Source organism: Anomalospiza imberbis, chromosome 2 (genome assembly GCF_031753505.1).
Source record: "Anomalospiza imberbis isolate Cuckoo-Finch-1a 21T00152 chromosome 2, ASM3175350v1, whole genome shotgun sequence".
Lineage (NCBI taxonomy): Eukaryota > Metazoa > Chordata > Aves > Passeriformes > Viduidae > Anomalospiza > Anomalospiza imberbis.
The window spans coordinates 75006882-75032953 of record NC_089682.1 but is presented as its reverse complement, the minus strand read 5'-3'; the positions used below and the strand labels follow the sequence as shown (position 1 = coordinate 75032953).

General features: G+C 41.4%; 1 protein-coding gene across 3 annotated transcripts in view; it reads right to left on the bottom strand.

Annotated features, from left to right (window-relative positions):
• The window catches only part of TEAD4 (TEA domain transcription factor 4), a 51189-nt gene that overhangs the window by 5986 nt on the left and 19131 nt on the right, over positions 1-26072 (bottom strand). For all 3 annotated transcript variants that reach the window (XM_068181803.1, XM_068181801.1, XM_068181802.1), the window contains 7 exons: positions 14255-14319; positions 13586-13648; positions 9672-9806; positions 8818-8861; positions 8204-8259; positions 7347-7477; positions 6228-6401 (listed from right to left, as the gene is read on the bottom strand). In XM_068181803.1, coding sequence (XP_068037904.1) covers positions 6228-6401; positions 7347-7477; positions 8204-8259; positions 8818-8861; positions 9672-9806; positions 13586-13648; positions 14255-14319 — 668 coding nt within the window. The remainder of the gene's footprint in view (positions 1-6227; positions 6402-7346; positions 7478-8203; positions 8260-8817; positions 8862-9671; positions 9807-13585; positions 13649-14254; positions 14320-26072) is intronic.

The window sequence follows — 26072 nt, the reverse complement described above, 5'->3', positions numbered from 1 at the left end:
CACACATCTCTGTAGCTGTATTACAAGGGTCACTGAGGAATTGCTCAGTTAGTTCCCAGTGGGATCAGTTCCCTGGCCTGATTCAGAAACACCTGTGTGTGTTCAAACAAAGAATGTGTTGGGAGGATGCACGGCAACAGGGATAGCAGAAGGCAGGACAGCTTATTCTTATGGCCATGCTGAAGACCTCGGTATAAATTACTGTAGTTATGCAGCTACTTTCTTTGTACCACAAATGTACCTGTATTAGAAAATAGCAGTATTACTCCATTCTGGTTTAGGTTTTTACTAAGTTACTGTAATACTGTACTTTAATACTGTAATACTCACTTCCATGTCAATGCAATCAACTGTATTGTTTATTTCACCCACACTCCAACTTTCTAAATAAAGATTAACTTCTTCCCTTGTCCAGAGAGGAACTAGACTAGGAGTCCTTCACAATATTTTTCTGCTATTTCCCTTGGGACTGATAAACACAATGTATGGTCTTGATTCTGCTCTTCCAAAGAAATTCTCCCACTGAGTCAAAAAGAACAAAGGGTCAAGGCTACAGAGGCTTGGTCAGGCCACCGCTACATAAACACAGCAGAGGCTCTCATTGCAGAACCAGATAAACATTTTCAGGGTCTCACTAATAAAGTTAAGGTTATATTCTCCAAAAGACTCACTGGTAAAATTAAAGCATAAATACACTCAATACAAGGCAAAACAGAAAGGTGCTAGTTCCACTTCATGAGAAAAGCTTCACTAGCCCTAAGAAGCCACTCGAGGTGCATCCGCAGTTTGACAAGCCTCCCATCAGAAGGCCAGACTAGAATTTCACAGCCAATTAACATCAAATTGATCAATATTAATGGCAAAACTGTGGTAATACTGTTTGAATTAAGGAGTTGTCCCATTCACTGACATTATGTACAACCAGGTACCTGGAAGCCCTGTTGCAGTGGAGCAGTGGGATCATGTTGGAACTCCCTCACATTTACACTGCACATTTTATTCTAAAGCTTGTCCCATATTATGGACTAGGACAGTCAGAGATGGAGTGATCAGTCACCAGGAGCTGTGTACCCACCTCCTGTCACCTTTGCAGATCTCATCAACATACATACAGGGAACTTCAGCAACTCCAGGGAATGACAGTAGCAGTTTGCTGAGAGCTTCAGTTCACGTTTGCCGGAGAATGCAGCTGCAGCACCCCAGACACTGCTGGCCTTAGAGTTACAGCTTTTTCACTTATTTACAGCTGCTGGTTCCCACCTTCTTAAGGCAGGCACTGCCCCCCGTACCAGAGATTATTTAGCACACACATATCTGCTCTTGAACTATTTGCAACCTGGTTTGTACATGTGAACTGAAAATAGCAATGCTGTACATGAATACAAGACCAAGAAAAAACTGAAGAGTGAAACTCCAATCTCTTAGCTTTCCCTGCTGTGGAGATGATTACCTTCTGAAGGGAGACAAGACAGAAAATTGAGGAAGAACACTGTAATCTGCCATAGCCAAATTAACTTCTAAATATCAACTGGACACTGGGGTAATTCATGAAAGGATGCAGTTAAACTTCTCAGGATTGCATGAGGACAAGACCATAATGACCAAAAGAGCTACTGCATTTAGCTTAATATCTAAAAACACTATGGCCTTCATGCCTAGATTCCTATGAGCTCCTCACAACACCTAGACCACCAGTACTACATTGCTTCTCTAAAGAAAACCTTGTGTCAAAGCACATCCAGTCCTGGAGTGAGCACTCGAGGTGAGCATAGACAGGTCTGACCTACTGTGTCCAGTACATTCCACCCTGAAAAGATGCAAGGGAATAATAGTGACTATGATTCAAAGGAAATTCATCTACCCAGAACTCCATCAAGCAGGAGAGCTAATCTTCACTTTATAGTCTGGGAATGCATAGAAATTTTTAATACGTAACTGGATGTGACTAGAATCCAGGTGCCTCAACTCCTCTCTGGCAAATGCCCTAGTATGTCCAACAACAAATGAGATGAATCTTAAATACATTTTATACCCCAGCCTAGGCCGTGAAAGGAGACATAGGCAGGATTTAGGAAAGTCTCACTGAGGGGGCTGAGCTGCCTGACCCTCCAGGCTCCTACTTGCCACTGCTAGAACAGGATGGGACTGCGGGGGCAGCAGCAGCAGCAGCAGCATTCAGGCTGTTGGATGGTGTCCAGCATTCAAACAGCTGTTCTCAGTCTCTTTTACAGGCAAAGGTAGAAGATCAAATAAACGAGGCATATTACAAGCTAAATCTGAGTTATGAGCCACCAAATGATAAAGTAGTATGGTCAGGGCTCTTGCTTTCTGTCCCAGAAGTTCCAGATGCAAAAACCTGAGCACACTCTGCCATAGAAGAAATATGATGTGTTCAACTTGCTGTGCAAGCTCTGCACAGATGACACACTTATCCATAGCTTGCCCGATGATTTCCAAACATGCTGAAACTACAGTCACTGAGATATCTGTGATATAGCACATCCCAGATATTCATATACTGCATGCAAGAGTGAATCTGCCTGCTTGGGGGAAAACATCTGCCATTTCCTCCTTTCCAGAGAAGCAAGCAAAATGTTTAATTACCTACAAGATTTCTAGATGGAAGACAAGGGATTTGTTCTGGGAAGAGCATAGTAGCCCTCTACAAGTTAATATGCTCCTCTCTCCCCTCCATCTCTGGAAAAGATTATTTGAAATTTCCTCAGCAATTCAATCTTTCAATCTGCCTTTTGCTGCTAATAATCTCTACACTGTTGAACACTGTGGGGGACAACTTTGGTGGAAGAAGTGCCACTGCCAGAGTCCCTTTACATAAGGCAGTAACTGGAGGCGGTGCTGGTGATGGCAGGTGAAATTAATGTGAGTAAAAATCATAAAATTCTCTGTTTCTAGCTGCTGTCTTGTTTGCTGCCTAAGGAATAACAAGAACAAAAGGGGCGTTCAGACCAAATTGCCATTCCTTGCTCTCCAGGCAGTTTCATGATTGAAAGCATCCAGTGGGCAAGGCAGGGTGGTGAGGGCAATTTGCTCTGCTGATGTTTTGACTGGATTTGCTTATGACAGGAGAGAAGGCAAGTGCAGGACAGCAGTTTCCCACCCCTTCAACACTTTCCCACAAAAGTATATTCCATTTAGCTGAAAGAAGACGCTTAGTGATTTGACTGCCTATCACCAAGAAGAAATTACTACATACATTCTTCACAGGCAGAACAGGACTCCCAAGAAATTCCCCTGATTCATGTCTCTTCAGATGGTTCCTTTGTGCAAAGTACTACCTGTCCTGAATTCCTGATTTGTCATTTTTCTTCCGTCTTCCATGGAGAATCTATCAACTTCTGAAAGCTCCAAGATGCAAGTGCACCATTTCTACTAATCTGCAAAGCCCTGAGAACACCTCTTCCCCAAACTATTAATAACGATCCATAAAGGAGGAGTTCACGGGGAGAAGCAAGGAACAGGTGGCAGAGATAATATTAGCCTGGAAAAGAGCAGGGCTGCCACTGCCCATGTGTTGGGAGGCTGATGTCTCACATTCATTGTCGTGTGCTAGAATGTGCTTGGAGCACAGAGAAATGTCACACAGATGTCATACACATCTTGCCAACCCAAGTCCAAAAATCAGTTCATTGTACCAAATTCCCAATGCCAAAATCGAGGAAGAATTGCAAACACTGCAACATTCCTTATGTTTCAAACTCATTAACTTTGAGCTATTGTATAGATCATTTAAAGCACCTTTGAACAAACATGAACATCTCTTTCTCAGTCACACTAGATCCTCAGTGCTACCACTGAGGTCAGGAAATCTCAACCCTGGTGTTTAGAATTAGGCCTCTGGTACACAACAATTCACCTGGTATATTCAATGGTTACTATAGCAATGGCAGGTTCATGCCTCAGATTCTTCAAGCCGAAAATTGCAGATATACAACCCCAAGTTATTCATTCCTTGGTTTTTTTTAAATCTTTGTCACCTGCAACCACAACTTCAACTCAGAACCGCTGAAAAATCAATCATATCTTCATGTCTCAAAGCATGCCTTCAAGTATTTAATTCTACTCACCATTTTATCCTAAAATGATGCTATAAATTCAATGGTGTAGTAATTGTTTTATCCAGTACATCTTTGGACATCAACAGTATATTTGTATACTTGTCCAGAGCTATCAGGCAGCAAAATGTAAAAGCACCCTAGCACATACTGCTACAAAAGTATGAAAATGCAGAGTGATATAAAAAATTCTGCTGAAATCTAGTTTTCTTCCTTTTTAATTTTTAATCATATTGCCTTATTTGTGAAAAGTGTTTATTTATTCACTACTTAAAAGTCTTCGAAGCTTCCATTTAACTAATGACCTGACTTGTAAACTTTGCCTATTTCTAAGTGACAAGCTGTAATGTTTCCACCAATAAAACCTGATGTTAACTCCAGATGGGATTCAATGATGCAAGGGTACCAGAAAAAGTATCAGTCAAAATATTAAGCTGAGCCCAGAAATATTTCTGTCCTCATAAGTATAGAGTTGCAAAGCCCCACAACGTTGTGCACACATTGGAGTAAAGTTGTTTTGAATCCTATGCCACATCTCTTTAATTAAGCCAAATTCCAGTGAGCTGATACCCTCTGAACACCAGACACCTCATGTGGGAAAAGAAAAACCCAACTTGATGACATGCCACCATCTAAATCTTTCAAAATGCTGATAAACGTTGGTCTGACATGGTGCATAGGCCACATTTATACTTCTGATATTAAAAACCAAGTTATCACAATCCCCACCCTGAACCACAAAAGCAGAAAAGCACACTGTCAATTTTGATAAATAAAATCACAGTCGCATCAGATCACAATTTTATAGTTTCCCTCTCTCTTCAAGTCAAGGAGTACAAAGTGTTTCATTCTCTCTATGTAACATCTCCCTCTAAGATGTTCCTTTTGGTTCTTGAAACTTCCAAAGCACAAAAGGCAATCAATACCTTTCAAAGGGTGCCCTGTCAAAGGATAAGCTTCTCAGCAAGGTGCCGTTTTGTCTCCCAGCCAGAACAGAGCTGATCTTCCACCTTTTGTTTTGAGCACCCCAGGCAGGCTTTGTTGTACTTTGCCAGGAGCTAATCCGATGAAGGCCCCAGCTCAGTAGCACAGAGACTGCAGGTAATAAAATTATGTGTCCCCAGAAATCATCAGCAGCCAAAACTCTAGGCACAGGCACTTGAGAAGAAGACTCCCGCCAACATTCTCCAACTCGTTTCTGGAAAGGCTAGGCTTGGGACAGCTGGGAAGTTGCATCTCAAGGTACTTAACTCTTCCTTCTGAAAGCACCAGTCAGGAGGCTTTCTAGCGCCACTTTGTATGAAGGGAATGAAATATAAAAGCTCATTTTTCATCATCTCACTCTGACTTGCGGTTGAATGATGTGGTAAACTCAAGGTGAAAGGCTCCAAATCCCATTACACATTCCCTCAGCCATCTACTGTACAACTGCCCTGAGCTACTATTATTTTTAATTTCATAATTCTTATGATAATATCAATCACCAAAGCTATTTTGTTTGTACCTTGAAGCACAATGGCACAGTTTTTACAAATTTCAGTTAAATCACAAAAATCCAAATTGAGTGAGTAAGCTTTTGCCAGGCTGATTTCTACCAATTTACCAGAAGTCATTTCAGTAATATATTATCAGCATAATCCAATTTCATTATATTTTTCTCTTATCTTTTGCTCTGCCAACAGTCAGCATGCATCTGTAAATTATTAGAACTTGGATAACACAAAATGCAGCTACAGAGACAGGAGAAGAGATGGAAAAGTATTGCTTCTGGCTGAGGAGTTACACAACACTGAGAGAAGTGAATGCATAAGAGTATGCAGAGAATAATTTCCTCTGAATTCTTTACTTATACATTAATAAAAATTCTAGAGGGTCCAAGACACCATTAGCAAGTCTGCAGACAGTAGTCAAGAACAACTCTACAGATGGACAATGTGAAAGATACATCTTGCTGCAGGCCAGAAAGTGTGCCTTGTGGGGTCAAGGAAAGATCTTGTGGCATCAAGAAAAGTGACAGTTGTGGCTGTATTAAGTTGCCTACATGGGGAAAAAATTACTGGGAGGCAGCACTTCTCTAACAGCCATGGAGGTCACAGCTTTTAAAGCAAGAAACTTCATAGCAAACAGGTACCCTGCAGAGGGCCCTTCTCTCACCCAGAATTTGACAAGGAAGAAGGCATTAGCTGGCCCCCTTTCAAAGAGCTCCTTCAGGCCCCCTTTCTTCTCAGGGAACTTGTCATAGATCTGCCGGATATCCACTGCCTCGAGGTAGGGGTCATTGTAGCTGGGGCTTGACTGCCCAATGTGCACAAACAGGTGTTTGTTATACTGCAAAAAGAGGAAAAGTATGGAATTAGAAAATAGTTAGTACCATTGAGTACATACTGAACTCAATTGCCCTTCACAGAAGACAACTGGCAGTCAATGAAGATTTGATAACATTTTCTAAAAGAGCAGAAGAAATCAATAGAAATATCTCTGCTAATATGAGCTCATGCTGTTATTTCCTTCCTATCAGTACATGCATGCTTCTTCCTTCTCTGAAACACCATTGTTGGATTTTTTCTTCCTATATTCACTCCTAAATCATTGCCTCATGCTGCTGCCATATAGTCTGAAATAACCTGAGACAGGTCACTCAGTCAAACATTGATGCTCCTGTCCTATGAAGAGCCTGAAATCCCATAGCAGATAAATCCCAGGCAAATAATACTATATTTTCTGGACTTTCCTATCTCAGCCTATCACCAGAGCACATCTCAAGATGGAGAATCAAAAGGTTTAGTGAGAGAGGCAAATCTTACTACTTCCATTTCATAGGTGGCACCATGGAAACACATTGATGCAAACTCATCACAGTTACCACCAATTTTAAGTTCTCCAATTTTAAGCACACCAGAGAAATACATGGCTTTATGTGATCCTAACAACTTCTGATTTTGGGTTCTGTATTGGAGTCTATCTTAGAAGGCTGGACAGGACAGCCAGAATAGCCCGGCAGGGACTTATGACCTCAGTGACTTGGGCTCTGGTGTTTGAATGCCCATGACCGTGGACAGGGAAGCCAGAAGCACATTGCACAGACCTGGTTCTATCACTACTTATCCTCTAAGAGGAGGACATCTGGTGTTTCCCAAAGACGCTTTCTATTCTCTGAAGAGCAATGAAGCAAGTATTTCCATACACATAGAGTAGTATAACACATCCATGATGAACAGGAGCTGTCCAAAGATGCAAAATTAATGAGGGATGGAGGCAAGGTGTGTTTCTTACTGTGTCTTGGTCTTGTTGTTGTTCCAAGAATGCAGAGAACTCTAACATCCAAAGTTTGGAGCTAGCAACCCTTCGTCCTTGCCAAGCTGGTGCTGACGGGGAAGGTGAGAGGCCAGTAGGAGATTCAAACCCTAAGCACACAGGATTTACATAACAATAACTCAGAAAAAAATGGCAATGGCTTTCCAGTAGAACACCTACTGTCAAAGCTGACTCATAATTTTCTTATGGTTTCATTCATCATGCAAAAATATAATTCACAATGTCCTCTAAATGGCTTGCCAGTCACCCTCTGCTAAGACAGCACTGCCCAGGTCATGATATAAAAGACAAACTACCTGGGTTTGATACCAGAGAAAACATGATCAGCAATTTTAAGAGGACTTAGACAGAGCCCTAAATGAGCACTGAAATAAACTGTTTAGTATCAGAATGAGGTGTCACCATTAATCTCTCAAAATGGGGAAGGTGAGAAGGAAAAGACATTTATTATTCCACTTAATGAGAAATTAGGAACACAATCATGTTATGACAAAGAACAGTGTTCTAGAGCATGAAGCATGGTGGAAGACCAGTAAAGATATGTAAACTTTTATTCTCTGCTCAGCCAAGAGGAAAAAAACCCCAACACAACCAATATAAAACAGGAAGAAGACAAAATTTACATGTTTCAGATCTCTAAATAAAAGGATGAGAACAGGTAATAAGATGAAATCATATAAAAATTGGTTTTGGCTCTTTGAAATGCTTCAATAGGTTTTGTTTTTTTCAATTCACTTTCAAGATTTTTAAGAGTGCTGGCTGTTTTTGAGGTTGGAATACAATTTCAAAGGAAGGAAGTACATTTCCTTACCTACCTGGTATTGGAAGCGGAGGCTGTACAGCATAAGGTTGTTGAGAAAAAGGTTTCACGCTGCAGAAGCACGCAAAGAGAGGTGGTTAATAAAAACCCAACCAAACAAAAAATATTCTTCACTGACTGTTTGCTCCACAGGGAGAAAGTGGCATGAGTGTCTTTTGAAAATTATCTTTTTGTGTGGGCAAGAGAAAGGCCATGGGCAAAGACTCAGAAAGCAGTAAGGGGCCAGGACTGGAGAGATTAAGATTTCCCTACAGGTGTTCAGCAGGCCCTCCCTCCAGATTTGTTTTTCTGAGATCCCTATCAGCCTCTTAATACACTGGTGCCCATTTATTTATCCTTTCCTTTCAACTACAAGTAGTTTTATATCTATGCAAGTGGATATAGGTCTGGGCTGGATGCCTGTCAGACTTTCAGGCCCAAATTCAGACACATTCAACACCCACAAGTAAACACAGCTTTCAGGAGAGCTCAGCTCCATTTTAACACTACTGTAAGAAAAAGTAAGGCTTTAGCATTTCATAGATCTTGTAATAGCTAATGGTGTTCCTCAGGCAGCAGAAAAAGCAGCAGAAGCACCTGCTTTGGATGCTCACATGAAGGAATACTTACTCCTGGGAAGATCCAGCTTGGCCTGGCAATGGTCCTTGCCAAAACTGCAAGAGAACAACACATAGGCAGAAGTCACCACTCTTAGGACAGAGATGAAAAGAAAGGCATGCTCTTTTCTGAGGAAACAAACTGCAAGCTCACAGACTTTTAAAGATGTGAATGAGTTCTCTCTTCTTTTTACATTCCTGGTTTCATTCTTGTGGAGATGCTGACTGGTCTTTTTTTTTTTCATTCTACAGACTACTAGTAATGATACACAAAAAACTGACCCGAAAGTGATCTTTAATGTTAAAAATTATGCATGCACCTTGTGCTCTGTCTCCAAAGCTTTTGTGATGCTCACTCTCTTGGAAGGACTGTTTTCCCCAGGAAAGTTCCACGGGAGTTATTTTGGCAGAAATCAATACTCAGCAAATGCTCACTAAGCCCAACTCATAGGTACAGGGATGCTGATAGACCCTTCTCTACTAAGGATTTTATGTAAGGGCCATCTGATCAAAGTGCTGAGAATAAGATTGGGAAATACAGACTTCAAAAAGGGTCAAGATGGCCAAAACAGATTTATTCCAAAAAGATGCTGGACTAAGAAAGTGATACGAAAATCCAAAGGAACTGAGTGTTCTCTCCCTTGTATCATTAAAAAAAATATACATAGTAAAACTCTATTATTTTACATCAGTGTGAGGAAAGAATTGGACAAAACTGTTGAAGCCACATGACAGATTTATTCTACAGAGACAATGCCTTTTGGCCCATTCTGTCTCGGTTCTCAGGATTTTCCTCAGTAGGTCCCAACATCCTTTCAAATAGTCAAGTGTCTTCTCAAAACTCCACCAAGACACTGATAGACTCACCCCAGAAACAGCAGGGTAGGCTGGTCGTGGGAGACCAGGCAAGCCCATTTTACTATGGAAGGCAGTTGCAGAGATAATCTGGGCAGATGACATTGTAGCCATACTCTGCATGGCTTTATCTTTTGCTGCCTGATCCTATGAGCAAGAACAGAAAAACAGGATTATTATAATGATAAACTCGTTGCCAGCTCTAATGGTCTATAACCAGAATTCTCATCAGCTTCTCTGTCAGAAATAAGCATCTCTGAAATTCTGGGCAGCAAACTCACCAATAACTGTCCTAAGAACTCTTTAAAGCTGTAAGGCTATGACTCATTACTATAGCTTCAGATGGGAACAGTCATGCTTTCTGAAATGCTGGTTTAAAGACTGCTAAACATTTATCCTTTGTGTCTGAAAAGCTTTGTTGTGGAAAGTATAGCCCTAGCTGACTTGTGTTTTAATAGTTGGTAAAAATATTCAATGGGAAAGATTCTTGATTCAAAAAAAAAAAAAAAAAAAAAAACAACAAAACCACTGAGGAAAAGGTCACAAAAAGAGATCGTCACGTCATCATCACTGCAGAAACGACTACCTCAGTTTGGGACTGCATTAGTCTTAGGTAGAGTTTATCATCTTATCCCCATCTTCAGGGAAATTTGAAACCTTCATAAACTCCAGGGCACATATGCAGGAACGTTCCTCTTTGTATTTTAACAGGACTGTAGATTTTACACACATTCTTACAGGCAATGACGGTACAGTCTGAAGTATATATAAAACAAACAGCATTCTTCATTTCTTCTTTCAAGGAATAAACAGGCAAACAGAAGCACTTATATTCTGCCTTTCCTCCTACATCCCCTACAATTAATCTTTCAAACATTCCACATTTATCTGTGTCATTATAATTACCACAGAAAACTCACAGATTAATTCATAGCTTGAAGAAACTGCTGAAAGAGGTACAACAGCCCTCGCTGTCTTCTTCAGGAATTCTCACTTCCCACTTGCATTCACTGAACTGCAGTTAAGTTCTCACCCTTGGGCCTCCATTCTTTCTAACCCCTCCAACTTATCTAATGTTCTCTAAAGTTCAAAGCCCAAATACCCTAATGTGACTAACAAAAAAAAAAAAAAAAAGTAGAGGAGGCATCTTCAAAAATCTCAATAATAAATGTTACTGTTCAAGTGGAATGATCAGTAGAAATGGGCAAAACTTACACCTCTTCTTTTTTAGAGCATCTGTGACTCCCATTAGTACCATTCCAGTGAATGGAAGGGAAACATTTTAAATGCTGAGAAGGTTCCTAATAGTCTCCAAAGCTATGGGAAACGTTTTCAAAATCCAGTTTAAATTATGCCTTAGCGAATAATTGAAGGATTACTTACATTTTTAAGGGAAATTATTATTTTCTGTTTTTTTCTTAATATATATATATAAGGACTATTTCCCATGTGCCATTGGAGAAAAGGATTTTTTTCCTTCCCTTATTTTCTCACTGGAAAAATTGTATTTGTCTACCTCAGTTTATGGGGAAGATGCATTTACTTGTGGAGGTATTAAAAGTCAAAAGAAAATGTAAAATAATTAGGGAAGAAAGGTATTTTACCTATTAACCTGTGCTGTGTTTTTGTTTTGTTTAAATGCTTGACAGACCGCTGGAAAGAGCATGTTTTTAAAAAAGACATCTTTCTGTTTCAGTTCTATACTAATTTCAAGTGTTTTCCAGTATAAAAAGAAAAATTAAGAAAAAAAAAGGAAAAAAGGAGCGATAAAAACTTTGACCAAACATTCGCAATGTTTGTATTTTCCTTTATTATTCTTAAAACACATAATGATGATGATGATAATACCATCATATCACCATGATTTCCCACTCTTTTCCTTAGTGCAGATGATATCTACTAGCCACTCAGGGCATGGAAAAACTACTGACTTTTGGGAACAGAGTTTTCTTCAAGTTTTACCCTATTTCCCAGCTGTATCTTTTACAGACACAGTGGACATTTAAAAAAGACACTCCAGTTTGTGTGGAGGTGGAATTATTGCAGTCACTACTCTGAAAAGTCATGTGTAGCTGCTCTGATCACTGGGATATAAACACAAAAACGTGCACTTGCTATGGAAAATGAGCAGTGATACGAGAGCACACAGCTGCCAGCAGGACCCCGGAGGAAGGGCAGCAGTTTCTGTGATTTCATTTCCTTGCTCTATGGAAATGGCCAGCGAAAGCAAAGAAGTAAATGAGTTGAATCAGTGCTCCCGATCTGCCGCTGCAGGCAGAAAGGAACAGCCTGGTCCTGGGGAAGGGTTCTCTGCAGGCAGCTGGGCAGAGCTCACAGCATGGCCCGGGTGGTGTAGCAAGACAGCAGCCAATGGCTCCAAGGAGCTCCCCAAGACACCTTCGTTCCCTGAGAACAAAACCAACCAGCTCCTCTGAGCTAAGTGGAAGCAGGCTCGGCTGACTGGCTTTTCAATCATGCCCAACCCCAGAGCTGTGACACACAAGGAACAGAATCAAAGTTACAGATGTAAGCAGCAGTGAGGCTTTTAACACCCTGGGCAGTTGTTGTTTCCTGCTCGTTCTAACTTGCCTCTCCAGCAGGCCTCCACCTGAATTGACCACTTAACAGCACCACAGGTTTCAAGCTTAGGCAGCCCTACCTGGGTGCACTGAATTAGACAGTTGTAATTTGTGCCTCCTTCTCTTTATCAGAGCAGCTGGAAACACAACAGGCTAATAAAAGACACAGCACAGCTTACTAAAATGGGGCTGGGATGTGGGGAGTGCTGTCATGGCTTAGAGGCAATCACCACTTGCAATAGAGCTGCACGCACGTCAGCACTGGGCAGCTGAGTGCCAACAGCTCACACACAGGACAGTCCATTTGCCCTGGTGCCCAGCGAGGAGCTGCCCAGGCAGCCAAGGGGAAGCACATGCTAACAGCCAAGCCTCAGCAGTCAGGGCTGGGCTGTCACGGTTATTGTCACCTGGAGCATGGAAAACCAGGAAAGCAAACTCTCTTCCTTCCAGATTACTTATGACCATACCAAACAGAAAGGTCAGCATTCACTTTCCTTCTCTGGCTGTCTCAGTGAAACATAACAAGGCTCAGACCTCACATCCTGCTCAGCAAGCCCTTTCTGGATAGCTCACATTTTAACAGGGGACAGACACCCTCTTCTGCAATTGTCACATACAAACTTGACCTTCTCAACATTTCTGGCAATTCAGTCTGAGCATATAAACCATTTCCCCACATCAAATCTGAGTAGAAATAAATGTCAAGAGGTTCATTAGGATGATCTTGGAGCTTTACCTACAGAAAGGAAAACACAGCTCTTCTCAAGCAAGTATTCAACCATTTTCTCTCTCGTTAGCTCTGGCCTCTTCAAATCAGGTCTGAATTAATCAAAGAGCAAAGTCTATTCAGTTGGCACCATTTTACCTGAGAAGATGCCAGGTGGCTTTATTGCTTCCTCTCAGTGGACAATTCCACATCACCTCTAGGAGAGGTGGAGCTGGTGCTCTAATAACTGTAAGGCCACCTTTTCCCAAGGCCACCACAACACCAGCAACTGCTTACTGGTCAGCATTTGTAACCATAAACAATTCCTGCTCAGGTAAACACTCTCTGCACACTCCTAACCCTAAGGGCCTTTCAGATTTGAATGACAACAGCATAAACCGGAAGTAGAAATAAGACACATGAAATTTAAAAAGTTATTGTTTCTTTATTCTTTAAATAGAATTGCTCCAGACGTCACAGAGCTTCAACAATAATGAATGCACAACATTTCCTGGAAGAACCTTTTCCTCCCCAGCTTACTACAGTTCAGTGACTAATCTCAGGCTTTTTTAAGGCTATTCAAAGAGGGAATAGCTGACTTGGGAGAGCTTGTGTGATATGCTAAGGGATATCCATCATACCTTGAGCTTGGCTTGGATCTCTCTAGCTTTCCGCCTTGCCAGGACCTGGATGTGACTAGATACCTGCATTGAAAGACAAAATTCCATGTTCATTCCAGAGGAATACTTGGTAGCCTCTTGTAGAATTAGGCAGTTATTTAGGGTTGGGGGTAGGAGGGCTTGGGGGTAACAAGGAGCTACTTTTCTGAACATAACTCCAGTGCCATGAAATAGGGTAGAGGGCCTGTAAAGATGGGCCATCTAAGGTCTAGGCTGCTCAGTGCTTTGTCCAGCATAGCCTGGATATTCATTCCCAAATGAAATTCCCTTTTTCATCTCATGCACCACGTATTTTCAAAATCATCATTGCTGCTTGGGCTGAACAAGAAATCTTCATGCAGAGAACCACTGGAACACTCATTAGTAGGCCAAGCAAATAAAATCACGCTACTTAACAGTACAAAAAAATTGTCACTATGTGATTGGCAGATATGAGCATTATAAACCTCCTGTAAAATGCCTGAGCTGACTCTTCCTGCCATTCTTATTAACCAGCTCAGCACAACAACCTCCTTCCAGCAAAGTCAGAAACTACCAACAAGCAAACAGCAAGAAATTTGTTCTCATTAGCCCTCGTAATCTCTAGAGGTCCAAAGAAGCTAATCCTTCCAGGGAAAACTGTACACTTACCTGTTTCCTTGTGCGTGTTTTCCCTGTTCTCAGCTTAATATAGCGGGCAATCAACTCATTTCGGCCTGGAACAGAGAAATAATGCAAATCCAAGTTTAGAAAGCAATGACCCCAGCGAAAAAGATAGATAATTCCATTGTGTATCCACAGAGATCAGCAGCAGATGATTCTGTCACGCTCCTTTCTTAGAAAATAACTTATAAGTGCACATGGTAGAAGTCTGAGTTTTAGGAGCAGTCTCCTATAACATCCTCATAGACAAACTGACAAAGTTTGGGCTAGATAATTGGGCAAGGGGCTTGGTGAAAACTGGCTGAACGGATGGATGGGGTCCCAGTTGACAATGAGCTGACAGTGAGGCAGCGATGCACCCTTATGGCAAATCCCAGTTGCCAACAGGTCAAGAGGAGTGATCCTTCATCTCCACTCAGCACAGCTGAGGCAACATGTGGAGTACTGAGTCCAGGTCTGGCCTCCTCAGCATGAGAAAGGTGTGAACACACTGGAGCAAATCCAGCAAGAAGTCAGCAAAAAATATTAAGAGATTGCAGCATCTGTCCTATGAAGAGAGGCTGAGAGAACTGGGCCTGTTCAGTCTGGAGAGGACTCAGGAGCAGTTTTTAATCAATAATAATAAAATAAATACCTGATGGGAGGCAATGAAGGAAAAAAGGGAGCTACCCTCCTCTCAAGAGTGCCCAGTGATAGAACGAGAAACAACTGACACAAATTAACACGTGAAATTGTGTCTAAAAACAATTTTAAAAAATAATAAAAAAAAGAAAAACCCAACCTTCCCAACCTTTTTTACTCTAAGGGTGATTAAACATTGGCACAGGCTACCCAGAGAGGCTGTAGTCTCCATCCGTGGAGGATAGTAACAACCTACTGGATACTGCTTGAGCAGCAGGGCCAGACTACGCAATCTGAAGAGGAGCCTGTCATTCTGTGTAACTAAGTCCAAGAAAATAAACAACAATGGGGAAGCACATGGAAACAGCTACACAGAATTTACCACTGTGATATGATACAGTGAATTACAAGTGCCTTCAGGCTCCTTCAGGCAGACTATCCAGCTTTATTACACTGGCTCCCAACGTATCACATCTAAGCAGTCACACAGATTTTATTGTCTTTCTGGAGATGGAGGAATTAGGAGCAGAAACAGAAAGGCAGCAGTTACATATCTGAACTCTAGGCTGGTTCAAAGCAGAAAACATGACAGAAAGAGTGGGCTCTGCAAAATAATACATTTGTGGTGACTACAGTAGTATCAAGATAGTACTGCAATAAAAAGTTGGGATTAGGAGCTGCAAGGCTGTGAGACATCTTGATATGGCTGCAAGTGTTTGCAGAATGAAGTAGGAATGAACTGGGAAACAAAGCCACAGTTCTTGTGAAGTTTATTTTTAAGAAAATTATAAAACCCCAGTGCTGTCTGTGGAAAGTTTGTGGGCAAAAAACTTGGGACATCACAGACATCAAAAGGCAAGCAGTGAAATCAGTATTAAACTATCAGTATTAACTATTCCAGTAGTTAAAAATTCCATGAAAAAGCAGTAACTTGTTTTTATTTTAAACTCTTATTTCACTCAACCCTGAAATAAAGTGTATGCAAGGAAAGACTGCTGAAATTGACCACTCAACCCTTTAGGGAAGGACCGGCAAAGCCCTTAATTCCATCTGTATCTGAAACAGAACAATGCAAATGTCCATGACTGCAGTGAGGCCAGGTTCATGAAACACAACCAATGCACACACAGGAATGGGAAAGTGTTTTACATACACAGATCTTAATCTTTCCCTAATGGTGTCATTGTAGCAGCTCCCCTTATTCCCATGGGAGAAGAAACAGGTCTGTAGCTGAGAAATCAGCTCCAGCTCCTGTAAACACAAATTAGGAGCTGTGTCTGTGTCGGAAACACAATGCCCTGCCATATAAGCACTGACCTCTTCAGTTCCCACAGTTTCAGCTTGAGCATAGTGACATGCCCAGGAGAGTTTGGTGGGAGCAGATGCTGCTCTGCCACCTTCCACCTGGCTGCTCTTACAACCCATGTAAACCATTTCCACAAAGCCGAGACCAATTATAGCAACACATATCCACACCACCTTCCTCTAGTGCCAACAATAACATTTATGGCTTCTCAAAGCCTCCATCTGTTTAGACATGGATCCAAACTGAAAGGTAAGAAACAACTGAAGTGATTCTTCTCAGACAGATGCCGACATAAGAAATTTCAGAAGGACTGTTTGACACACATCAGAAATTGGAAATGTGCTGAACAAAACAAGGCACTCAAACCCTATTATTTAAAAAGAAAGAAGAAGGGAAAATTTTGTTTCAACAAGAGGACTCATTCATTGAGAGGCAAGGTGAATGAGTTAATGGAAAAGAGAGGAAAAACTAGCCTTGAGAAGAAGTGGATGTGGAGAATTTCAGGCAAATTTCTAAAGGACACGTACCAGGCTATACTGAAACTTTGAACACATGGGAACTCTCCAGACACTGGCTCAGTTATGGATCAACCTTGCAAAACTAATTTCAACGGCTTCTCAACCAGATACAATAAATTTTATGGAGCAAATTCATATGTAAAGTGTGCCAAATTAAGTAAAGAAATTACAGAGGCTGAACAGTCTGACAGAACATTATTCTGCTGTAGCAGTAAGGGGCTGCAGGGGTAATCAGTATGAGAGGATGCCATGAACAGCTCTGTGCCAGTTACAGTCAATTCCAGCCATTACCAAACTGGATGAAAATAACAATCAATCCATCAAATCCTCAACCAGAGGAGCACAAGATACCTTTGCTCGAATGTATTTTGGTAAGGGCAAGAGCCATAGGAACAGGAACCACAAAAGGAGACATGAGAATGCACAGGAGAAATACAAGATATGTTAAAAGATGAATATTGAGAAAAGGTGACATGTGGTAGGGGACATTCCTGGGGATGTGGCTGGAAAAGTCATCTTGGAAGAAGTTGCTCCATGACAGAAAAACACTTTGAGGCAACTGCAGCAGCTACGCCAGAGAAGAGACAGGTCTGAAAGGACCGCAGCCCATTGAAAACCCATGCAGAGATGAGAAGCAGCTAGAAACAAGGAGCACCAGAGGGGAAACAAAACAAAACAAAACAAAACAAACAAAACAAACAAAACAAAACAAAAACAAAAAAAAAAGCAGGAACTGGCAGAAAGAGACCTTTACACAGTGATGCCAATCTCCTGCGTCACCCAGCACCTCATCAAAGGAATTAAGAGGGACTGAGTGTTACAGAGAACAAAAGAAGGGAAACAGAGTAGGAAGCAGGGAGGAGAGACAATAAATTGTAGTCAAGCCTGGGAAACTGGGAGGTATTTCCATAAGTGTGGATTTAACTGTTTGCCTTTGACAACAGTAGCAGCAAAAATTGCAAAGTTCTCTCAGGCCATGTATTTCACCAAAAAAGACTAGTGGGAGAGGAAATTGTGGTACAAATTGCAGATATTAGATGCCAGTACAGAAATTCTCTAGAAAGAAACTCTACACATTGCGCATCTAATTGTGGATCATCAAAATTTCCAGTTTCAGAATTAATTTCCCACTTGCTAATCTCTCTCATACAGTCTTCGTATTCCAGAAGTGTGTCCTCACAGTCAGGTTAAAACAGAAAAGTGACAGTTATATTAAGCTAATAAAGATACTGGTAGCACAAAAAAAGAAAAAAAAAAAAAAAAGAGAAAAAAAAGCCAAAAAAAAAAAAAACCAAAACAGATCACTCTACAAAGACATTCATCACAGGGATTACTAAATATAGAACTATGTGAATTGCCAAGCCCAGTAAACTGCAGCAAGGCAGTATTAAATTACCATTAATCAAAACTACAAGAGAAGCAAGTCCTAAATGTCTTTTGTGTTTCTTATCAGTAGTTAGATATAAGCAGGTGTTATGTGGCTGGAAGTTTGAAAGCTCGCAGGCTCTGGAAGGCACCTTCTTTGTTTGACAACCCTGGCTGCAGGGTCAGCAAAGACCAGCACTCCTCACTTGGCTGAAACAGGCAGAGCTGTCATAAACCGTCAGATGGTTCATTTTTTAGAGCCATGAAAAGTGTCCCTCAGTAATCTGATCATATGTTGTGTTCTTAGAATAACTCCCGCTGAGGTCTGCCATGGTCACCAGAACCTGCCAACAGTTGTGACTCCTCTGTCGAAACCGCGCATTGGGTTTCACGGGGCTCCAGCCAACATTCCAACTGTGGCACAGCACCTCTATCCTCCATGGAGCCTTCCCCTGGGAAGCATGGCACGAAGAAAAAGCAGTCAAGAGATACTGCCTTACGTTCTTTACCTCTCATACTTAACAGATAAATTTCCAAGGGCAGCAATTTGGCTCCCATTCCATCTTACACTAAATTGCAACATTTTGCATTCAATAGTTATGCAGGAAGGAATTGCTAAGAGAAGTGAATAAGGAGGCTTTAGGAATTCTCCATTCTACACCTGTGCTCCTTTGAATATAACTGCAGAGAAGTGTCTTCCTGTAAGGAAGAGGGATAATCGAAGTGAATTCCCATCACCATAGAAAGCATTTTCCAGTCCTACCTCAAAGCTTCATGCTGACTTTCTGTTAGTAAAGGTACTTGCACTTCATCACACACCTGTTGCCAAAGAAAGTGAGATCAAAGAATTCAGTGATCAAAATCCTTCCAGTGGGAAATGGCATGGAAGTGTCATGTTTCATGGAAATGGCATGTTTCTTGGCAGAAACATGTAGTATCTTTCTGTACCCAAAGCAAACATTTACAACTACCTAAAAGTAGTTTGATAAGAGAAGCAAATATCCAGCTTTATCCAGTGAAAGGTTTATAAAAGCGAGGTCAAGAAAGCCATCTCAACTCTCATTTCAATCTCTTTGTGTCACTTACTGGTATCTCCTGGGACATGACTATCTCATTGAACTTATTTAATTAACTGTTGGTTGCAATCAGCATAAACATAATGAACTGTGTGCATCAGACAAATAAATCTAGACTAAAGAGGGAAGGTAAGGACACCTCATCTGTCAGTGTTTCTCTGTTAATACAAAGCAAAACTGACTGCCAACCAAGTCTTACCAGAAAGACACTTTTTAGACAAAAGCAGTGTGGTTGTATGCCCATTCAGGACTAACTGCCACTGGGGTCTGCCCCATCCATAGCTCCCTGAACAACCTTACTTCTCATCTCTCATTCCACTGCTTCCTCCTCCCAGTTATACTAAATGTCTTCCTGGACATCAGCTGTTCCAGAAATAGGCTACATTTGTCAGAAACAACATTTTTGTCTTTTTGATGGTCATCAAGACGCACAGACATCCAACTTTTACTAATATAATCTAGTTTTAATGCTACATTTACTAAGACTTCCTTTTCATCACAAACCATGTTTTTTCACCAGAGCCCTGGTGAGAAGATTTTGTTTGGTTCCTCTACTCAGGAGGCAATAATGAAACTTAATACACCACTATGACCATCACACAGTGATCATTTCCCATGACCATGGAAAACCAAATTGCATTTTATGGCACTGACCCATCCGATGAAGACATCTTTGACCCCACCAGAGCAGAATTTCAGTGCTCAATGGTCAGGTTAGAGCTCTCATAGCAGAGTTACACGCACCAATGAGTTTTATATTCAGCTGGGAGAAGAAAATTTCCTCACTCTGATCATTTATTCCCTGCTTGAATTTTCTCAGGATGAACCTTCCACACAAAGATTCTGAGCTCATGCACTCCCTACAGTAAGGAGATTTTGAGATAAAGAATCAAAGGATAGGCCAGTATTTCTGAAAAACATCAAAACAGCCAAACCCTGAAAACACAACGTTGAAGTGATTAACACCAGTTAGCTCTTCCCCAAAATACCAGTTTTCATCTTTGTGCAAGTTGTGAGCACCTTCCTCTTCTGAAATGACAAATTCAAAGCTTTATTTGCTGGGCAGAATGTACCAGTCAAGCCTCTCACATGGCAGTCGGGTGATTCATCTGTCCGAGGTCATAAAATTCAGTTGTCTTATTTACTAACTGGTCTGAACACTGAAACCCTCTCTTGTGTAAAAGGTCTTCTGCTGGAAAGGTGTCTACTCTTCTCCTTTGCCACTGCACAGCCTAAATTCACAGCCAGAAACACAAACAGTGCTACCACCATTTAGAAACTGCTGTTTCTTGATGGTCAGTTTAAGATGCTTCACACAAGGTATAAGGCTGGGTGTTAATAATTACAGACTCTGCAGTTTTGGGGAAGCCTCTTACTGGTTCCAAACAAGTACTGGAGATAAATGAAAAGTCAGTCACCATGGGTGTAGTTAGAACAAAGTGAAGAGGTTTCCCTCTCCTTAGCTGGTCATTACTCCTCCTGCAACATTCCATCAACTCCTGTGTGCAACTGTACCAACTAAATTGATGGGAAAAGGGGAGCAGGGACAGGGGAGTAAAGACTGACATGCATCACTCTAATTACCAATGATTAAAAAAATAAAACTCCCCATCCTCATATGGATTTTGTTGGTTTTGATTTGTTTTTTCCCCCATCAGCCTATTTTTAATTGGATCGGTGAACTAGTTCATTTTGTGGTCACATTAACCACGGCAGTGGCACAGCAAAGAGAACAGAGGAAGAATCGGTGCAGAAATTCTTAAACCAGTTTTGCCACCAGAGAAACTGTAGCCTGGAACTGTACTCCACCTAACCCTCATACACAAACAGGCTGGAGAGAAAATGGGCATGGCACTTCCTGTGCTTGCCTCATTTCTCTAAAGGCTAAACAGCGTTAAACTGCCTTCTAATTACTGCCCCAAGGGCATGTGGAATTATTCCTTGTAAAGGTGAGCATTTTCTAAGGTACAGAGGCAGACGTCCCTCCCCAGCAGCTTAATGGGAAGCTCCAGGCTGTGCAGCTCTTCACCACACCTCAGTCTTTAATAGTGCTTTTCAGTGCATAAATTGATGTCCTCATCAGCTGTGTTTTCCCACATTATCGCCTCAGGCCACAGAAATGTAAGTTAATCCATCCAATAAGTACTCTTCTATATACGCCTTAAGGGCTGCAAAAGGAGCAGAGCTGGGACTTGTTCTGGTACTTCCCAGGGTTAAGACTGATAAGAATCCTACAGAAAATTTCAAGATTCGGTTTGGCCGGGAAATCCCACAATTACGCCAAAGCAGCTGCATATAGTAACACAAGTCCTTCATATGCCAGGGAGCTATCAGGTATCACCTGAAAGAGCCAATAACAATTCTACATGGAAAGGCATGTCAAACCAACAGATTTCAGTCTCCTGGGACACCTGAGAACGACCTTATTGAGGTACTAAGACACTTTACTCACCAAGGGCCGGGTTCAGAGAAACTTGACTACTGAGGGTAGCACAGAAACCAATGTTGAACTGTAACTGCATTTTCCAGTTACCACCAGTCCAAGTTCTACATTATAGACCTGAACATCTGCTAAATGCTTCCTTAGAACAATAAACGTCTGCTCATTTCGGTATCTTCTAGGTTACCAGAAGATGTGGGGCATCTGAAAGCAATTCTCAGTGATGTTGTCTTAAGGGATGGCAAAAACGTAAGCCTTTCTACTATTTTGTGGTCAGCTGCCCCTGCCAGCACCAAGAGTACAGAGTTCCTGGCAGATTTCTGCCCCCAGGTGCTAATCTTGTGCATGTGTCCAGATGACAGGCTGACCAAGCACTCAAAGCTTCAGCTACAACAGAAATTAGAGGTAAAAGGGGTCTGTGAGATCTGAGCAGCCACTTGCTGCACGACCAGCACAGACCATGCACTTCTCAGGGCAGCTGCTCTGGTCTGGCTCAGTACTGTGAGGAGCCATGACTGCTTCACTTAGCACCTAAGATTTACACCACAACCCAGTCCCAGCCAAATGGCTGAGAATTTCACAGCAGCCTCAATGAGAGCAAAAGAACCCAGAGACTGTTCTTGAATTATATGAATAAATGAATACTGATTTTTTAAGTGGAATGGCTGCCACCACTGAACTTCATTTCATGGCTTCATGATTTACTGTGCAGCCAATGCCTGTGATCATTTTAAGCCATTAAGCTATAGAATCAGCATAAACAAATGCCTGGACATTCCTGAAAAATATGGTTGCCTTTCCCCTTCCCTCCCTCTCACCAGACTGTTCCATGGGTCAGTTCAACTCTAATCTGGCAGAAATCTGTCCAGCTCATTTTGCCAACCTAGTTTGCTATCTGTTCAGCAATCTAACATGTATCCACAAGGAGTCTGCTAGAAAATGAAGCTTGCCTAAAGAACAGGAGCACAAAACTGGAAGCAGAGCTGGGGAGCAAGGAAAGAAGAGTGGCAGCTCCCTCTTTTCCTCTGCTGTGAACTGTAAGGTCATCTCACCATTTCTGAAGGAAATATACTCTTGGTCTCAACACATCAGTTCCACACCATCATCCCAACATTATCAAGAATACTTGTTAAAGATGTCATACTGTGTAACAGGTGAAAAGAGAATGTGAACAGAAAAACCTAGCAGAAACACAGATTAAATAACTGCATAGCCACCCAGGGACTGGTCTGGGTAATAGGTGAATTCTGCCAATATCATGAAAATTCCTTACAGTGGCTTGTGATATGATATTCCCTATTCCTTCCCACCCTGCTCTCTTTCTTCTAACATCGGCACAATTCTGTTCCAGATTCTTTAAGTACCTGTTCCCTGACTGAGTTTACAGTGTAAGTCTGGCAGATAACTGGACAACCACGATTCAGGCATGGGGCTGGAACATGAGGATGACAAAACTATTTAAGCTGTAGAGATACCTAAAAATGCACATGGATCCAGAAGGGAATTTGCACATATCTAGGTGCTTCAGGTACCTTCTGTATGAAAGCTTCTTTATCTAGATTTGTCAAATCACTTTCCCACAACTTTAGCCATAAAGGATCAGACCAAAAATTAACATCTCAAGTACAGCTGGCTTTGCCTCTGAGCCCAGGAGAAGATGAATTATTTTTTAAGGTCTTTCCCACCACCATTTTCTCTGATTCTACAACCAAAGCTGTCATGATGCCGTGTTTATATGCAGGAATGCTCCTAATCCCCAGTCAGGGTTGAAAGCAGCACTGAACTGAGTGCCACACATGCTGTGTGTTTCCCTGCAACACTGCCATGCTTAGAAACCGGCCTGAGTCTGCAGCACTTGCAGTCAACAGCTTAGGCACTGCTATTGGGTTACCTCAGCAAGCATTGGTTACAACTCCTTGCACTCCTGCCCACAGATTCCAACCAAAGCTCCTGGAAAGGCATTTGCAACTATTGTACAAATCAAGCCCAAGAGGAAAGAGGAGTGATTCTAAAGGCATTTTACATGAAAAATGTCATTTCCTGTTCAAGAAGCCAGAGACAAGCAAGACTCTGGCTGTTTCTGTGCATGGAGTGAGACTGAGAACTTAAAGGAATACCCAGAAGACGGGTCACAAGTTCAAGGTGATAGCAATGAGCAACAGCTGCTGGCTATGCACCCTTCAGCAGCAGGTGTACCCAGGCCCCAGAGGTTTCAGTCAGCTCTGCCAGTGACCAACAGATTTACAAGACCATCTGTCTGGGCACAAACTGCACACAGCCTTCACAGTTTTGCTGCCCAGATCTTCACCACACACAGACAATACAGGGTTTGTTATGGATTAGCTAATGAGCAACTGTTTAGACCAATGGACAGCCCTAGTTCTCCTGTGCTCATTATCTGGATCCTGCATGAATGAGAATGCTGCTTGTTCTTTTGGCTGTAAAACTGGCTTTTTCTGAACAAGCAGCTTCCCTTCACTTCTGGTACTAGAAAATGGAAAGGTAATGCTGTCTCACAGTGGTTTTGCTTAAGGAATAAGGAATGCCTTTGAAAGAGACTTTAAAAGAAAGTTCACCTGATAGGTTTTTCTTACTTGCACTGAAGAAGTAACAGGAGTTGTTTTTTTCCTAGGCCAGGTGTCCACACAATCTGCATATTGACATTATCAGCTCCCTCTATGTATATGCACACCCTTTCTTGAGAAATGTGTCATCCTTCTCTACTCAATGTTTGGCTAATTGATAGAAGACAAACGCTGAGAAAGCACTCCTGGAATTTACCTAGAAGTCAGCTCTTTTTGTTTCAGACCTAAGGAAGGGCTCAGTTAAATAAACATGCTCATGTCACAAAACCACAGGTAGTATGAATCACAATGCTAACAATTTACAAAAAAATGCAGACATTTACAGTGTAAAGCCACCTAATGCCTACTGTTCTCTTGTCTCCTGTATAAAACCATAGCACTTCCCATCTGGAATCCTCCTCTCATTCAGGTAAAATACAGATACACATGCGCACATGCACACACACCATTCTTTGGGACTAGTTTTACAAATACAATCCTAATCGTTTTGTCTGATACAATTTTAATAGCCCCCCAAAACAGCACTTCCATTATAGTTCTTCAGAGGGGAGAGATCCCTCAGCACTGAGCACCATGCTGTCCTGAAGCCTTTGCTGATATCCATCCTATATTCTCTCTTTCTCCCCCATTAATCCTAGTCATGCTCACATGTTCCACATAAAATCCCTCTCCCTCCTAAATGTTAACACCCTTCAAATATTTTTAGACTGTTATTATGTGTCCCCCCCACCCTCCACCTTTCAGTCATCACTTAGCCAAGCTATGTATATTTAGCTACTTTAATCTTTCCTCCTAAATCAGTCCCTTCAACCCCCAGAGCTCAATGTTAAGTCTGGTATGCTCGCTCTTCTCAGAACTCACTCCATGTTTTTGAGATCTTTCTGGTAATGTGTTTGCAGAAACCTGTCCAGAAGATAGCTTTACATGCACTGGTTTTAAAGAGAGAAGAAACCCAAGTCACTGGGCACTATTAACTTTCATTTTCCATGTCTGGTTTTTGTTCCCAGATTTTGAATTCAATTTATGTATTTTTTAAGTATTAATGAACATTTGGTATTTGTAAGAGCAAATTAGCAACTGATAGTATTGAACCCAATCATGAAAGAAGGAAGTGGGTTATAAAATATAAAAGAACACTAAGGCTTTCTAAAACTAAACTTTTCAGAAAGCCACTGGAAATGTGTAAAGTTGTCCAGAAGAAGAACGGGAGCAAAACAATAACATGCAAGGAGAGAAAAGGCTGAAAAAAATGAAATATAAACAGTGTCTCAGTTAAACGGCGGGTAAGTGGACAGACCTACAAAACATAAAGCTGGCCTACTAAATTAGAAACCCAAGCGCCTTTCTGACAATATACCACTACAAATCATCTCTCTTAGAGAATTACTAAAAATTTGAAATTTAAAAATTAAAAATTCAGAGGAAGGAAGAGCCATAAGTGTAATGCAATGTTGCCAATGAAGGAAGTCACTTAAACATGATGAAAACTCTGTGGCTGTAGATATATACAATGGGAAAAACATATTACTACACAGATCACTTGGTTTTAAGCCTGACAGATAAATATGGGACTACAAAGCTGCTAAAAAATCAAAAGGGACAGGAAAAATATGTTGCCCTTTATTGAACCAACAGAATAAAGCCCCCACAAAAGGAGTCACAATAATTTTGATAACATGTAGTACACAGTAAGTTTGCTACTATATTTATGTTCAGTACTAAGCATGTTAAGGAAAGATGCCACAGCCACTACTATTAACTGCAAGAAGATTCCTGGTGGGTTGGTATTTCAAAAGTGGCAAATTTCTCAATATTCAAGAAATGCTTGGAATTAATGCAAAAATATTTCTTTTTATGCTTGCATGGAATAAACACCAGTTAAATTGACATACAGC